Consider the following 18,506-nt stretch of genomic DNA (forward strand, 5'->3'; position numbering starts at 1 on the left):
AAAAACACTGTTTAAGCCCCACAAATATTTGTCCTTATTTTTTATGAAGCTTAATTTGTGCCCCTTATTTTATGCTCCACAAATACAGTTTGTGGCCCACAAAACCAAAATGTGCCCCACAAAAATAAGCCCAAAAATTTGTGAGGCACATTTCGCGTTTGTGGCCCACAAAAATAAGCCCAAAACGTGTGGGATTACTGACATCGAATGCCAAGGATACCTATGTACGCCCAAAAGCAGAATTCACTGACCACCAGCGCCGTCTTGCCGGTCAGTGGCCACAGTAGAATTGTAGGTCATGTCGGACGCTTTCATCACAGGGAGCAGGGTCTGATAGCTGCAGTACCCCCGTGTGCCGTACTCCGAGGTAAAGCGGGAGACGTGGTAGTCGTAGGGCTGCCACTGGTCGATGGTGTCGTTGTAGTAGTGGACTGAAAACCAGGAAATGTACACATGACACAAAATGAATACAAAAAGTATTGTATTCATTATAAGCCCAGGAGGTAAACCGGGAGACGTGGTAGTCGTAGGGCTGCCACTGGTACATGGTGTCGTTGTAGTAGTGGACTGAAAACAAATATACACACAAGTAGTAGGTATCGCGCACGAACCGGACCCTTTTTTTTTGCGCAGCTGCGCAGCCGCGCAGCCGTATTTTGATAGAAGGTTATAGGTTAAGGTGCCTGTGTTTAAGTAGTGATAAGGAGATATTGCGCATAAACGGTTTATTGCGTTTTATATTTTGTCATGTGATTTCATGTGCCTGTACCTGTTGCTCGGTACTAATGACCACTCCAGCTGGGGTAATGACAGGATTACTGCCCCCCGGCCTTTTTTTATTGGTGCTTAACGCGGCTGGGTTACTGAGCCGCCTCCTTTCTATTGACAGTAATTGACCCTCCCTCTGTGTTTGATTGCCGGCAGTGGGGTTCACGCACAAGGTTTTGATAGGGTATGTCATAGCCACATAGGTGTTATTTTGTTTTTGTTATTTTGTTGTTGATAGACTATGTAAGAGGTAGGGTTATATGTGTGGTGGGAATAAAATGTAAGTGCAAACACACACACACACACACACACACACACACACACACACACACACACACACACACACACACACACACACCTCCGATCACACACACACACACACACACACACACACACACACACACACACACACCCCCACACACACACACACACACACACATATGCGCACGTTTACACAAGTACTTCCAAACAAGAAGGCACTAAAAAGTCAGACGTAAAGAGTAACAAAACACATAAAACTGCTCACGGTAGCCTTCAAGAATTATACAGACACATAGTTATTAACTTTTCAATATGATCATTTTATTATAAAAAGTGACAACAGTCTTTTGAGTATTAAAAACCAAAAAAATTAACATTTTGCATACACATACATTAAAACAAAAAGCCAAAACATGATTGTCAATGATAATTTTTTTTTGTATTCAACACCGTCTTGTTGTTTTACACTTGTCTACTTTAGATGTTTTTTTTAAAAAGCCAGGTCCTAGTTTGGTTGTTTGTCTTAAGGACTCCCATAACTTGATGTGGGGTGACTTTTGTATTTTACAATGTTGGGTTATAGTTACCGAGGTCGTTGAAGGTAGACATACCAACCGGTTCCTGGTAGCAGTTTTCAAACAGATGGAAGCCATTTCTGTATACACAATAACGCGAACAGGCTCTACCAGGGGTACACTAAACTTTAGTTCCAGACGCAAACCCCCCACAGCGCACCAACTCAAGCTGATCTCCATCCAACATTGACGGTGACAAGTCGAATACATACAGCGTATAACCTCCGGGATAGTCTTCATAGGCAATTCCGTTACCAGCGTCACTAACACCCACCCCTGTTCCTGTGGTCAAACTAAAGAAACTCCCCACATACTGTCTGTTTTCAAAATCGGGTGTTAGTGGTTTTGCACAGACTTGTTTTCCAGTAACATAGAGACAGAGGAAATTCAAGTTGTGAGTTTTAAAGTTGAATGGATTTTTGGTGTAGCTATCGTTAAATGCAGCGCTTTCTCCGATCCCAGTCCTACTACAACGCGTGTTGGTAGCTGACTGAGAAACAAATTGTCTAAACAGCACTGAGGTTTCCACGCGGGATCCCGTAAGATTTTATAACTACTCTTTTTAGATGGTATTTGGCTGTGGACCTCTCCAGGGTTTTTACGTGAGCAAGCCTTACAGCTGGATTTAGTTTTGCTTTTCTGACAAACAAAGAGGCGTGTGTAACCACCGTTAGGTAAGCAGGGTTAATCCGTGGCTCATCACATTAAAATTTTGTCAATACGATACATTTCTTTCTCTCCTACGCTTTGTAGTTCTTCTTTGTAAAAAAAACTACCTTGTAGTTATTCTGCGTTAGCGTCTTTCAGCTTATCGGTCACTGGAGTTGTTTTCAACACACTGCTAACTGTAAATAATTCTTCTGTTCACGCAGGTAAATAACCTTTTTTAAAGAGTCGCCGTGTTTTACTTAGTCTCACACGATCATCAACCTGTAGCCTACCTTTGGGTGTTTTTCTTTGGGGGTTGTCCGTACAAAACTTACCAAACTGTTTCTTTGTTAGCGAGGCAAACTTTAATAGGTGTTGGTTTTATACTTCTGTGAAACGAATGGTTATACGCGTGTACCAGGTGTTGTAATTCTTCTACAAATCTTACACGATTAGTGTGTGTAAAAAAAGCGCCACATTTTCTCTTTTAAGAGGAACCCTTGTTCTGATTTCCCCCTGATCTGTTCCATGACTGACTTGTCTTTCTTTCATACATCAGTCAATAACCACTCTGTTTTTCAACGACCACGCCTGATCAACTCAAACCAGGACTTTCTTTCTTTTCGCGGTGAAATCAGTGACCATGACATTCTAGAACAAGTTAGACTCGAACGCCCAAACTCTCGGTATTCTGTTCACACCATCATGTCTTCCAGTTTCTATGTCACGCCTTTGTCTGACTTTCCTATCGGATGAGTCTGTGGTAGTCTACCTAACTACATCACAAACACACAGTTCTTGCACAAGTTACAAAAAGACGAGCATCATCATTTTCCTTATACTGACGGTCTGTGTCTCTTTCGCTGTCTTGCTTTGCACAAAGGACCCTTGCCTCATTCTTTGCAAAAACCCACAAAAACCTTGTTCAAACAGTGGACCGGACATTCCCACCAGTTTGTCAAATTAAACAGAGACACACCTACTACAATATAAATTAGAAAAATCTGATCAACAAAACAAAACAAAAAAACAAAAAAAACAACAAAAAAAATGTTTTACAAAAATACAAGCTCACTACAAGGGGCGCGATAACCAAAAACACACCACAAGCAAGAGAATCTCTTGGTATCAGTAGTTGTCTCTTCTAATACGTTAGTAGCAACAGTTGTATCTTCAGCAGACAAGGCGTCCTCAGCCATAACTACTCTGAATACTGTCTAAGACTATCAGCTGAGATCCATGTGTCAAATGACGTTGGGTTTTGTGAAAAAGAAACAATTAACAATTAAGTGGCTCTACCCCATTTCCCCACCCCCCCATTCCCTGTCGCGATATAACCTTGAACGTTTGAAAACGACGTTAAACACCAAATAAAGAAAGAAAGAAAATGACGTTGGGTACCCAAACCAATGTACTAAATACTCTTTTTTTCCTCCCTTACCAAGTCGTTCTTTTAGTACTTTGTCAATACGATACATTTCTTTCTCTCCTACTTTTTGTAGTTCTTCTTTGTAAAAAAAACAAACTATGTGAGCAGCCTCTAACCTAACATTCTGTATGACTGCCTGTGGTACAATTCGTGTTCGGTGTAAATGTACCTTCGTCGCGATATAACCTTCGTGGTTGAAAACGACGTTAAACACCATTTGTTGTTGTAAATGTACCTGCGGTGTTTATAACACCTACATAAAACCAACAGGTAGCTATCTGAGTCTAGTTGTTAAAGCTTTTTTATATTTTTGTACATCAGCTCTCATCTCTCCCGCCTCACCAGTCGAGCTAACTCCTCCACCCACCCCACATCATTTGTCTAGCACTAATCTAAGCATTAAACCCTAATCAACCCTCGGGGTAGGCAAACCACCTCCTATTAAACTTCTCTAACTGCTGGCCACCTCTGGTGGTTTTATCGGCGAGGGGGCTCCGCAAAGAGTAGGGGTACCATTTTTATCGCCTTATCCTGACACCTCTGATAGTTATTAGCGCCATAAAAGAGAGAGGGCTCCACCAACCGCAGAGAAACCCATTTAATTGCACTAGACAGCAGTGTACGGCATCTAGATAAAACAGCGAACCTTCGTAACTAACCCACTGACTAGTGTTGGTGTTGTTGTTGTTATAATGACTGTTTTCTTTTTTTCTTTTTTTTTTCTTCGTTGTTGATAGGCTATGTAAGAGGTAGGGTTATATGTGTGGTGAAAAAAAAATGTAAGTGCAAACACACACACACACACACACACACACACACACACACACACACACACACACACACACACACACAGAAGCTCTTGGTATCAGTTGTTGGCTCTTCTAAGACGTTAGTATCAACAGTCGTATCTTCAGCAGACAAGACAGCCTCACACATAACTACTCTGAATACTGTCTAAGGCTACCAGCTGAGAGCCATGTGTCAAATGACGTTGGATACCCAAAGCAAGGCACTAAAGACTCTTTTTTTTTTTCTCCCTTACCAAGTCGTTCTTTTAGTACTTTGTCAATACGATACATTTTTTTTTCTCTCCTACTTTTTGTAGTTCTTCTTTGTAAAAACTACCTTGTAGTTCTTCTGCGTGAGCGTCTTTCAGCTTATAGGTCACTGGAATTGTTTTCAACACACTGCTAACTGTAAATAATTCTTCTGTTCACGCAGGTAAATAACCTTTTTTAAAGAGTCACCGTGTTTTACTTAGTCTCACACGATCACCAACCTGTAGCCTACCTTTGGGTGTTTTCATTGGGGGGTTGTTCGTACAAAACTTACGTTTGTTCTGTTTCTTTGTTAGCGAGGCAAACTTTAACAGGTGCTGTTTTATACTTCTGTGAAACGAATGTGTACGCGTTATACGCGTGTACCAGATGTTGTAATTCTTCTGCATATCTTACACGATTAGTGTGTGTAAAAAAGCGCCACATTTTCTCTTTTAAGGTGCGCTCCAATAACTTGACGTGGGGCGACTTTCGTATTTTAACAATGTTGGGTTATAGTAACCGAGGTCGTTGAAGGTAGACATACCAGCCGGTTCCTGGTAGCAGTTTTCAAACAGATTGCTGCTCTCCGAGTATTTGACAGGTGTGTGAGGTAGTTCGTCTGCTGGTGTTTCTTCTTTTTGTTCTGGGCTCTTCTGACACGTCTGGTGTTTTTTTTTTTAACTTCTCTAGCTACAACTTCTGTTTGTGTTTTAAGTCGCTTCAACAGCCTTTCTCGGACTTTTGATCAGGCGAGTAAATTCTTTACTGGCCAAGACCACCCCTCTTTGACTTGGTCGCACGCGTCTGTTTTTTCTGTTTCCTTGGTTGGTGTAATGTCTGATGTGGATTTTCACAAGTTTTCACCACGTTCTGACACTCGCGAAAATGGTTCGTCCCAAAGGAAACATATCAGGTTCGGGTAGCGGTGAGCTAAACAGAGACTCTTCCTCGTCAAACATCTCTTTTGTCGTTCTCAACAACAACAACAACAAAAGTGTTAAACAACTTTTACCTCTAGGAGACTGTCTTTGTAGACTGTAGTGTAGAGTAGGTGGTGTTGTCTTGTGGTTCGCTCAGGGGATTTAGTAAAAAAAAATTAGACAACACCATCTTTATACATAACCTCCTTACACTATGACATCAGTTACTATTTTTTACAACAACAGCTTTAGACTTGTTGTGTTAACGCATCTTTGAAAAAAGTGCTATGAGCTTACGGTCATTTACACCAGGGTTTTGGGGGTTAAAAATAGAAATGATGTCACGGAGTCTTGTATCTTGACTCTTTTTGATGATGAAATACATTGCAAACAAACCACAAGTAGAACTTAACATCCCCTGTAATACCTGTTCGTTGGTTTTAGAACACAAACCAATGACGCATAAAAAAAACAAATAAAAAAACACCTTCAATGTCTTTGTGATTCGGTTTAAAACCAAAACTATCAAAATATTCAATATTCACCTGACCATCATAATACACACCAACCCAATGAGACCCAGCCTTATGTGCTGGGTCTGTGTTTATGACGTAAGACGAGGGGTGAAGTAAATTTATCTCAGAAGGAAGTTGGTCTCTGGTGTAAACACCCATAAACGGCCGTCTTGCCAAGGGGTGTCTTAACAGTAGGCGAGAGATCTCTAGACCATTCATGATGTAAAATCAGTGATAACCTGCCTACTCCGATCAATTTCTAGCAACGAGTCCATTTCTGCATACACAATAACGTGAACAGGCTCTGTCAGGGGTGCACTAAACTTTAGTTCCAGACGCAAACTCCCACAGCGCATCAGCTCAATCTGATCTCCACCCAACATTGACGGTGACAGGTCAAATACATACAGCGTATAGCCTCCGGGGTAGTCTTCATAGACAATTATGTTACCGACGTCACCAACACCCACCCCTGTTCCTGTGGTCAAACTAAAGAAGCTTCCCACATACTGTCTGTTTTCAAAGTCTGGTGTTAGTGGTTTTGCAGGGACTTGTTTTCCATCAACATAGAGGCAGAGAAAATTCAAGTTGTGGGTTTTAAAAGTTGAATGGCTTTTTGGTGTAGCTACCGTTAAACGCAGCGCTTTCTCCCAGTCCTACTACAACGCGTCTTGGTAGCTACCTGAGAAACAAGTTGTCTAAAACAGCACTAAGGTTTCCACGCGGGATCCCGTAAGATTTCATAACTACTCTTTTTAGAGGGTATTTGGCTGTGGAGCTCTCTAGGGTTTTTGTGTGAGCAAGACTTACAGCTGGATTTAGTTTTGTTTTTCTGACAAACAAAGAGGCGTGTGTAACCACCGTTAGGTAAGCAGGGTTAATCCGTGGCTCATCACATTAAAATTTTGTCAATACGATACATTTCTTTCTCTCCTACGCTTTGTAGTTCTTCTTTGTAAAAAAAACTACCTTGTAGTTATTCTGCGTTAGCGTCTTTCAGCTTATCGGTCACTGGAGTTGTTTTCAACACACTGCTAACTGTAAATAATTCTTCTGTTCACGCAGGTAAATAACCTTTTTTAAAGAGTCGCCGTGTTTTACTTAGTCTCACACGATCATCAACCTGTAGCCTACCTTTGGGTGTTTTTCTTTGGGGGTTGTCCGTACAAAACTTACCAAACTGTTTCTTTGTTAGCGAGGCAAACTTTAATAGGTGTTGGTTTTATACTTCTGTGAAACGAATGGTTATACACGTGTACCAGGTGTTGTAATTCTTCTACAAATCTTACACGATTAGTGTGTGTAAAAAAGCGCCACATTTTCTCTTTTAAGAGGAACCCTTGTTCTGATTTCCCCCTGATCTGTTCCATGACTGACTTGTCTTTCTTTCATGCATCAGTCAATAACCACTCTGTTTTTCAACGACCACACCTGATCAACTCAAACCAGGACTTTCTTTTTTTTCTCGGTGAAATCAGTGACCATGACATTCTAGAACAAGTTAGACTCGAACGCCCAAACTCTCGGTATTCTGTTCACACCATCATGTCTTCCAGTTTCTATGTCACGCCTTTGTCTGACTTTCCTATCGGATGAGTCTGCGGTAGTCTACCTAACTACATCACAAACACACAGTTCTTGCACAAGTTACAAAAAGACGAGCGTCATCATTTTCCTTATACTGACGGTCTGTGTCTCTTTCGCTGTCTTGCTTTGCACAAAGGACCCTTGCCTCATTCTTTGCAAAAACCCACAAAAACCTTGTTCAAACAGTGGACCGGACATTCCCACCAGTTTGTCAAATTAAACAGAGACACACCTACTACAATATAAATTAGAAAAATCTGATCAACAAAACAAAAAAAACAAAAACAAAACAAAAAAATGTTTTACAAAAATACAATCTCACTACGAGGGGCGCGATAACCAAAAACACACCACAAGCAAGAGAATCTCTTGGTATCAGTAGTTGTCTCTTCTAATACGTTAGTAGCAACAGTTGTATCTTCAGCAGACAAGGCGTCCTCAGCCATAACTACTCTGAATACTGTCTAAGACTATCAGCTGAGATCCATGTGTCAAATGACGTTGGGTTTTGTGAACAAGAAACAATTAACAATTAAGTGGCTCTATCCCATTTCCCCCCCATTCCCTGTCGCGATATAACCTTGAACGTTTGAAAACGACGTTAAACACCAAATAAAGAAAGAAAGAAAATGACGTTGGGTACCCAAACCAATGCACTAAATACTCTTTTTTTCCTCCCTTACCAAGTCGTTCTTTTAGTACTTTGTCAATACGATACATTTCTTTCTCTCCTACTTTTTGTAGTTCTTCTTTGTAAAAAAACAAACTACCTTGTAGTTCTTCTGCGTGAGCGTCTTTCAGCTTATAGGTCACTGGAGTTGTTTTCAACACATTGCTAACTGTAAATAATTCTTCTGTTCACGCAGGTAAATAATCTTTTTTAAAGAGTCGTCGTGTTTTACTTAGTCTCACACGATCACCAACCTGTAGCCTACCTTTGGGTGTTTTCATTGGGGGGGTTGTTCGTACAAAACTTACGTTTGTTCTGTTTCTTTGTTAGCGAGACAAACTTTAACAGGTGCTGTTTTTATACTTCTGTGAAACGAATGGTTATACGCGTGTACCAGGTGTTGTAATTCTTCTATATATCTTACACGATTAGTGTGTGTAAAAAAAGCGCCACATTTTCTCTTTTAAGAGGAACCCTTGTTCTGATTTCCCTGATTGGTACGAGTCGCTTCTTGATCTGTTCCATGAGCAAAACAAAACGCTTCAAAATCAATTTTTCTCACTCCTTTCTTCTCAAAAACAAAGAGTCGGGTGACTTGTCTTTCTTTCATGCCTCAGTCAATAACCACTCTGTCTTACAACGACCACGCCTGAGTTGTCAAAGCAGGACTTTCTTTCTTTTCTCGGTGAAATCAGTGACCAAATGAACAACCAACAAGTTCTAACATGTTTAGGTCTTGCGTCTCTGTGGTGCAATACTCGGGGGTAAGCACCCAGAAGAACTTTTTTTTTATACCCGCATCACACCTGTGTCTTACTACGCGATTCTATTTTTAGATGCTGACCAATCAACATGGTCTAACATGTAAGGTCTTGCGTCTCTGTGGTGCAATACTCAGGTGTAAACACCAGAAGAACTTTTTTTTTTATACCCCCTTTTTGACCGCATCACACTAGTGTCTAACTACGCGTTTCTATTTTTAGGTGCTGATCAATCAATATGTTCTAACATGTAAGGTCTTGCATCTCTGTGGTGCAATACTCAGGTGTGAACAGTCTCTAACCTAACATTAGGTATGACTGACTGTAGAACAGTTCGTGTTCGATGTAAATGTACCTTATAACACCCACATAAACCATTAGACAGCACAAACAACCAACAATAGGACATTCACAACATCATGTCTTCCAGTTTTTATGTCACGCCTTTGTCTGACTTTCCTATCGAACAGAGGGAAAAAAGAAGATCCCTAAAAGACCTCCTTTCAAGTTTGTTGTTAAACGTAACAATCAATATATGTGTCTTTGTACAGACAAACTTCGGTTTCTCGACATCAACAATTTTCTTGCGCCAGGTTTTAGTTATTCCAAGTACCTCTAGGCGTTCGGTGTCGAAGAGCAAAAGGGTTTTTTCTGCTATGAATACGTCACTAGTCTAAGTACACTAGACGAAAGAGAACTCCCACCCCATGCAGCTTTTTTTAGTAAGCTCAAAAACTCAAATATTTCTGATACAGAGTACGCTTTTTGTCAGCGTGTGTGGACTGAAAACAAAATGACGACTTTGAAGGCTTTTTTTTGGTGTGGTACAACAACCTAGACACAGGGCCGTTTCTGGTTGCTTTGCAGCATCAGATTAGTATGTACGCTAGTCTGCGAGTTGATTTGCTGAAAGACGGTATTATTTCTGTCCCCCGGTGTGACACTGAAGTGTCTGTTTGACACGTTGTCTTCAGATACCTACTTTTCACTTTTTAACAAAAAACAAAAAGACGTTCAAGCACTTTTGCGAAAGAACATTGTCGAGGGTCCGTCTATTGTCTTTCACAGATACCACGAAAAAGACAAAACACACATTCGTGGTAATCAGGACAAACCGGTACAGGCTGTTCAGGGATTTGATGCAAATGCGCTGTATTTAGCTGCACTCATGCAAGACATGCCCACAGAGCACCCTGTCATTCGTAGAAAAGAAAACGCTTTTAAAGCGGAAAAAAAAACAGATCCCTACGGTCAGCTAGCTCGGGAATGGTTGGAGTGGGTTATGGATTCAATCGGGTTGATATAGTGTGATATTTATGTACCTGATCATCTAAAAGAACATTTCAGTGAAATGCAGCCTATTTTCAAAAATGAGTCTGTCAGCTGAGAACAGATCGGAGATTTTATGAAAGACTACGCTGAAAAAACACAAGCTTTTATCCCAACCACGCCGTACACTTGTAGGGAGTTACCACGGTGAACAAATTCTGCTAGCTACACCCCTCTTGTTTTGGTACGTGCAACACGGGTTGATTGTTAAAACATCACGCTGATCGTAGAGTATCAACCCAAAACCTGTTTCCGGCAGTTTGGTGACAGCGTTTCAAACGCAAGACGAGCAGGAGACCAAGACTCATCAAAAACTATCTTAGCTGAAACTTTCAAACTGCTCGGTAACTCAGTCTACGGGAAAACCTTAACTAACGTGGCCAACCATCGTGATATTCATTACGTTTTGTCTGATAAGGCCTCAAAACTGATCAACAATGGTCGTTTTCAAAAACTAACAGAAGTAACAGATTCTGTCACTGAAGTAGAGATGGTTAAAAAAAATCAACTGGTCACTCCCCTCTCAGATTGGTTACTTTGTTTACCAGTACGCTAAACTACGCATGTTGGAGTTTCATTTTGATTTTCTAGATAAGTTTGTGTCCAGAGCCGACTACCAGCTTTTGGAAATGGATACAGATTCTCTATACATGGCGCTTAGCGCTTCAACGTTAGAAGAGGTGGTTCGTCCTGAACTGCGAGAGCAGTTTTACCAAGTGTATAACCAATGGTTCCCCGCACAAGCCTGTGACCAACCAACATGTTCTAGCATGTGAGGTCTTGTGTCTCTGTGGACAACCAATACTCAGACGTGATCAGTCTCTAACCTAACATTATGTATGACTGACTGTAGAACAACTCGTGTTCGGTGTAAAATGTACTTGCGATGTTTATAACACCTACATAAAACCAACAGGTAGCTATCTGAGTCTAGTTGTTAAAGCTTTTTATATTTTTGTAAATCAGCTCTCATCTCTCCCGCCTCACCAGTCGAGCTAACTCCTCCACCCACCCCACACCATTTGTCTAGCACTAATCTAAGCATTAAACCCTAATCAACCCTCGGGGTAGGCAAACCACCTCCTATTAAACTTCTCTAACTGCTGGCCACCTCTGGTGGTTTTATCGGCGAGGGGGCTCCGCAAAGAGTAGTGGTACCATTTTTATCGCCTTATCCTGACACCTCTGATAGTTATTAGCGTCATAAAAGAGAGTGCTCCGCGAAGCGCGGATAGTAATCCTGTCATTACCCCAGCTGGAGTGGTCATTAGTACCGAGCAACAGGTACAGGCACATGAAATCACATGACAAAATATAAAACGCAATAAACCGTTTATGCGCAATATCTCCTTATCACTACTTAAACACAGGCACCTTAACCTATAACCTTCTATCAAAATACGGCTGCGCGGCTGCGCAGCTGCGCAAAAAAAAAGGGTCCGGTTCGTGCGCGAATACTACTACTCACACTTCACAAAGCAAGAAGAACAAGTATCTAGTTCATCCGAACAGACGACAATTGGGTAGCCGCCCTATCGACATTGTGACGGTTTAAAAACTCCAGAATTGAGCAAGAACAGCGTGAACGGGGAATACATACAAAGAAGGAAGAAAGAACAAAAAGAAGAAAGGGAAAATATAAGGAAGTAAAAAAACAAATAGGAGAAAAGGAGAGAAGGGAAAGAAAGAAAGGAAGAAGTGAAAAGGGTGGAGGGAAGAAGCCATGATGAAATCCAAAACAAAACAGAACAAAAGGAATTGTGAAGTCCACAGAATTACAGTTATGTGGCTTTGATTGCATGCATGTTTAAAACTCAATGTATTGACTACGCTGCTATAGTACAATAGTGCTATAGTGACATAGTGAAATAGTGAAATAGTGACATAGTGACATAGTCAGCTTTTCGCAAACAAATCACACGATTACATTCTTTGATGTGTTCTCCCAAATGTGAAAACACGATGATGAATGTTATATGAAGTCTTATATCGCGCGCGTATCTCCAGACTCGGACTCAAGGCGCAGGGAGCTATTTATGCCGTGTGAGATGGAATTTTTTACACAATACATCACGCATTCACATCGGCCAGCAGATCGCAGCCATTTCGGCGCATATCCTACTTTTCACGGCCTATTATTCAAAGTCACACGGGTATTTAGGTGGAATTTTTTTTTATCTATGCCTATACAATTTTGCCAGGAAAGACCCTTTTGTCAATCGTGGGATCTTTAACGTGCACACCCCAATGTAGCACTTGAACCCACCACCTAGGTTAGGAAAGGGGGGAGAAAATTGCTAACGCCCTGACCCAGGGTCGAACTCGCAACCTCTCGCTTCCGAGCGAAAGTGCGTTACCACTCGGCCACCCAGTCATTTGTGACTAAATACTTACTGTCTCCGAAGAAGTCCGACTGCGGGTCCTGGGCCTCCAAGCCCTGCTGGAAGGACAGACGGCCGTTGCTGGGACTGGAGGTAAGGTACACACGACTGGGGTTTTCCCTGGTGACTGTTGCCATGACGGTGTCTCGGTACAGCTTGATGTAATCCGCGTAGTACAGGCTCACGTTTTTAACATGGTACCTACAACCACCACAAAAAACTAGTACCAAAAGTCTCAAAACAAGCAACAACAACAGCCTCTACAACAGCAACTTGTCAAATATGTAGTACCGGCTCACGTTCTTAACGTGGTACCTCAAACCATAGACACATATCGGGCGTGTCTATAACGACTACCCAAGGGACCAATCAAAAGTGGTCCTTAAAGAACTGACTCACGTTTTTAACGTGCTACCTCAAACCCAAAAATTGCGTGTAGCAATATAAAAACATTTAGTCAATCTGTCGGCCTGAAACTAAAAGATCACCCCCGAAAAAAAAGGAATAAAACACATTCAACAACGAGACTACACGTACAAAATAAGGCTTCGCTAGCCTAAACCCAAAGACTGAGATGGGCCCAGTTCGTCCCCGCGAAGCACACGAACGTAGTGCATAATTATCCTATTTTCTTTAATTGTGAATACATTTTCAGAGTAAACATTGGATATCTATACATTTTGGGATTCAGTGAATGATAAAGAATAAGATGAAATCATTTTTGGATCGATTACTAGACTTTTAATTTTAAATAGAGTTGTTAATGACCAAACTCATCGACGAATTCGTGCTCTTTAATAACAAAAACTAGACTTGCAGCGTGATGTATTCCTTTGTCTTTCTCACCAATTTGCTCTGATGGCGTTTTCGTTCTCATTGCTTCCATCCCACGCTGCAATAGACGGTCGGTGCATCAGTCTTCTTATCTGAAAATACAACGATGACGTGCACAACAAATAATGTGAGAACCCTAAGTTTCAATAATTTCATAGTTTCATCTTGTTGTTTAATTTTGTTGAAATACACCGATAACAGTGAACGTAAAAAAATTATTCTGAAAAGGCTTTGTGCTTTCTATTATTTCAGAGTTAATCACGGGATGTCCTTAAATAAATTCCAGAGCATGCGAGACTAGCTTTGTCCTTGGTACAAATGGCTTCATACTTCTTTCATCACTTGTGACTATCACGTTTTATAAGTCAAAATGAATGACCTAAAACGGTCAATTACTGCTAACTGACTAACCACACCACGATCCACTCTCGCAGTCACACAACAAAGTTAGAATCAACAAAAGTATAAGTTCTAGACGTCTGTTTATATACACTACCTCTCCACCTCCCTCTTCTCGTGAAGCCAAAAGTGTTTTTACGACCAAGTCGTCAAACAAAACAAAGACAACTGACAAAAGCCAGTTAAAGTTTATGAAATAATAAGAACACGCTGAACCGTGTAAAGTTAGAAAACACTTAGCTGCTCTGTAAAAAGTCTTAGCCTGTACAGGCGTTAACACTCCACGTTGTCACAACTCAAAGTTCTTCATAAAGGGTTAGAAAGATGACAAGGCTGGGGGCGTTTACGCTTGGGTGCACTCAACTCTCAGTGTAGCCAGGGTCCATTCGATGAAACGCAGTGGCGCAGTGGTGCATACAGGTGAAAGTCGCAGCAACACCAGCAACAGCCGTAGAACAGTAACCGTACAGCAAAGAACAGCAACCCCCGTCCAGCAAGAGTGTAGCTAAAGTGTAGCCCGTCTCCAGCAAGTCTCCAGCAACCGGGTAGCAACCGGGTAGCAAGCTGAAACAGAGTAGTTGGTGCAGTGACCATGGCAACAATCCCCCCTTTTTCCACCTTTAAACATATCTAACTTCCCCCTTCAGCGAGCACGTGGTACATGCAAGAATAGGCTTTTAATAACAACTCAAGACATTTTCTCCTCCTCTCCATATCTGCATATACAGATTACAATTTAGCGTTATAATGAGCAAGTTATACGCTATCATGGAGAAACAAAACAGAGTCTACATTTCACAGACATTGACCGGTCACCAGCGTAAAGTAACGGCTAATTACCTCAACAGCTTGTAAAACGTAGCTCTCCCAAGCAAACCGCTTGAATATTTGGCTCCCGCTCGTCAGCGAAAATATGTAGCCAAATCCCTCCGTCCTAAGCCTTCTGTGTATTGCATTAACATCAGAAGCCCGTTGGTAGACCTAAACCAGTCTTTCAACGCGTTGGAATCCTCCAAATCTTAGTCAACGGAAACCCAGACCTGTCGTCTGTAAAGCAAGTGTAGAAAAGAAAGAAAGACGGGAAAAAGAAAAACCATGTGATCTCCCTGACCAATCAGCAATCGTCTGTTCTAGAACAAGTGATCTCCCTGACCAATCACTGGTCGCCTACCAAACACAGGTATTGCATGCTCGAAACACGTGATTTAACAGTGAGCGAAAAATCACCCCATTTTCCCGCACGGATTTCACGCCGGCAATTTCCTCGTCCATTTCGTGATCGTCAACAAAACTTTTCCGCCCCACAAAGAGTTCCTTTCCCACTCGTGTCACTGAAACCGTGACAGTGACTGTGATATAAAGGTGTCAAATAGTTGCTTTTCTGTGAGCCATGTCCGGTCAGGAATAAAAGCTGGTTCTTGTGTACTGTCTGCGTAAGTGTAAGTTTGAGTGTCTGGGAGAATGAGGAACATCTGGTGGTGAACCTGCGGCGATCATCCTTTGTTCAGATGTTGTTGAATAGTAGCATATGAAGGGATATTTTTGGCTTTCCTTGCAACAAAAAAAGTACATTTTTCGGAAAAGAGGGTCCCCCCCTTCCCCCCCCCCCCTCCCCCCCCCCCTCCCCCCCAATCCAGCCCTGGGACTATACGAGTTGCCAAACCAACGTTCTGTTGCAGCTCCGTTGTGACGCTGGCGAGGAAGGCCGGGTTGGTTGGGTAGAAGCCGTCAGAGAACATCATGTCGTGGTACAGCAGGAGCCCCAGCTCGTCCGCTAGGTCGTAAAAGACGTCTGTTTCATAGATCTGAAGACAGAGTGTAATCACGTTTCAGTTTAGACCAAATAACAAGAAGACTGCAGACTTCATGGCAGCCCCGACTTGCGGATATGTTGGCCATGCATATCGAACGCAGAAGAATAAGAAGTGTGTCAGCCTGGTCTAAACGTCCGACGGAATCAGTGTGTCAGCCAAGTCGGAATCAGTGTGTCAGCCAGGTCTAAACGTCCGACGGAATCAGTGTGTCAGCCAAGTCGGAATCAGTGTGTCAGCCAAGTCGGAATCAGTTTGTCAGCCAGGTCTAAACGTCCGACGGAATCAGTTTGTCAGCCATGTGGGAATCAGTGTGTCAGCCAAGTCGGAATCAGTGTGTCAGCCAGGTCTAAACGTCCGACGGAATCAGTGTGTCAGCCAAGTCGGAATCAGTGTGTCAGCCAAGTCGGAATCAGTGTGTCAGCCAGGTCTAAACGTCCGACGGAATCAGTGTGTCAGCCAAGTCGGAATCAGTGTGTCAGCCAAGTCGGAATCAGTGTGTCAGCCAAGTCGGAATCAGTGTGTCAGCCAAGTCGGAATCTGTGCGTCAGCCAAGTCGGATACAGTGTGCCAGCCAAGTCTGTATACCAACATGTATCAGACTTCTATAGAATTCACACCGTGTTCATAACGTGTTACAGTTAGCGTGTTCCCTGTCATGGTAATGGCTCCACTTTGCACATAAAGCAGCCAGGGGGGCGACTCTGTGCGAGTGTTTCAGCGCTGATTTACATGGGGCCTCACAAACAACAGGGGTCCATTCAAATGAAACATTGTGACCGTTAACATATCATAATGGGATCAGTTAACATATCATATCGGATCACTTATATATCCACCGTGGTAGCAGGCTAATTGCTCCTTGGACCACTGCCCCTGTCAAAAACAATTCACAACCGACTTTTTCAGGGAACATTGAAGAAACAATTATGACACACATTGCCCATCATGGATACATTTGAGCATCGAACTTGATATTAAGGACCAATTCGGAGGATAAAATGATATTCCAATCAAAACCAGCACTAGCTGAAAATGCAAGGGTACGCAATTAAAGGCGTCATTTTTTCTCAGATAATATAATCACAAATTAACCGTCTCTCGCAGAAATGTACCTGTTAAACATTGAACCTACTTCTTGAACAAGCATTGTCTATGTTATTACATACATATCAAGTCCATCAAATTACATTCCAACCTGTCATAATGCGAGTAAACGACTTTCCGGGCAGAATGTTGACTCACAATTAGGGTGTATGTCTATAATGACCTTTTACACTTTGTGTTTCAGAGGTATCTCCAAAATGTTACTTAATACAAGAAGCCCGATAATTGCACTTTCCAATGACATTTTTCGCATCAAAGTGCTTTTTTCTGCAGTAGAATTTTCAAAATATTTAGGGTACTTTGCCTTAAGATTGCGTATTTCTATTGGCATTTATCTTTCAAATAATACCAAATTTGCCCGGGAGTATCCCCCGTGCATTAAACTCATAAACTCCCCTGTGGAGAAGCAGAACAAGTCACAGCTCACGTCCTACAGGACTGAAATAACCTCAAGCCCTTGAGGACAGAGACCTGGCCTAGGCCGACCCCGACCCTCCACGACAAGCTGCATGGACCTGTGGAAGCTCTACAAAAGACTACCAGCTTCGTACCCAGAACTGGTAAAGTGTAAAGGCGAACGACACGAAGAAGAAGAACTCCTAAACTAAGCGCCTTTTTCTTATTTGACCGCTCCTCTATTATGCGTATAGGACGCTGAGACGCACAGTTTAGGGCGCCCTGAAAACATGTGTCATCATTACCCCTCCTCTCGCCAGGCTCTCACTTGGAACCCGCAGGGGAAAAGAAAGAGAGCGATTCCGAGAAACAGCTGGAGGCGTGACACAGAGGCAGAACTGAAGAGGCAAGGCAACAGCTGGACAGAAGCGGAAAGAACAGCCCAGAGCAGAGTGCGATGGAGAAACGTCGTCAATCGCCTATGCTCTGCTGGGAGCAAAGGGCCTAAGTAAGTAAGAGACTAAGTAAGTAAGTAAGTACCCCTCCTCCCCACACACGCAGGCCGGTCATGTGAGCGTCAGCAGCAGACTGCAGCAGAGAACGCAGACGATCCTTGGTGACTCGTTCCAGGAAACTGTCCGCCGGAACCCAGTTCGCTCCCTTCATGAAGACGGGTAACCCGTTGATCCGGAAGTAGAACGTCAAACCTGTCGTGACAAACCATGAAATAAATCCACTATAGGGCTCTGAGAGTTTCCCTTCCTATTTTTCTGCTCTTTTTTTCCTCAATGAAGTTGCGCATCTGCCTTGTTAGTGTTCTTGAATTGAAGTGAAAATGAACAAGAACGAAGAGAAGCAACAATCCTGCAATAGGTAGTTCCAATTATGTGTCGAACAGTGTGGTTGTGTGAGAAAATCAAGTTCAAATGTGATCGACCAGGTTGCCAAATCAAATTTCTTTCACATGTTTAAGGATGTATGAGTATTAAAGAAACGTTGATCAAAATTATTACATACATGACAGATCGATTGATTCTACACGTTTGAAACAGAGATCGTGCGTGTGTGTGTGTGT

At 42.3% G+C, this 18,506-nt stretch overlaps 1 protein-coding gene across 1 annotated transcript in view; it reads right to left on the minus strand.

Annotated features, from left to right (window-relative positions):
• The window catches only part of LOC138946875 (beta-mannosidase-like), a 43,652-nt gene that overhangs the window by 14,186 nt on the left and 10,960 nt on the right, over positions 1-18,506 (minus strand). The window contains exons 8-12 of the mRNA XM_070318274.1: positions 17,972-18,138; positions 15,785-15,922; positions 13,731-13,810; positions 12,898-13,085; positions 252-431 (exon numbers count right to left, since the gene is read on the minus strand). Coding sequence (XP_070174375.1) covers positions 252-431; positions 12,898-13,085; positions 13,731-13,810; positions 15,785-15,922; positions 17,972-18,138 — 753 coding nt within the window. The remainder of the gene's footprint in view (positions 1-251; positions 432-12,897; positions 13,086-13,730; positions 13,811-15,784; positions 15,923-17,971; positions 18,139-18,506) is intronic.

The sequence above is a fragment of the Littorina saxatilis genome, linkage group LG14, assembly GCF_037325665.1.
Source record: "Littorina saxatilis isolate snail1 linkage group LG14, US_GU_Lsax_2.0, whole genome shotgun sequence".
Taxonomy (NCBI): domain Eukaryota; kingdom Metazoa; phylum Mollusca; class Gastropoda; order Littorinimorpha; family Littorinidae; genus Littorina; species Littorina saxatilis.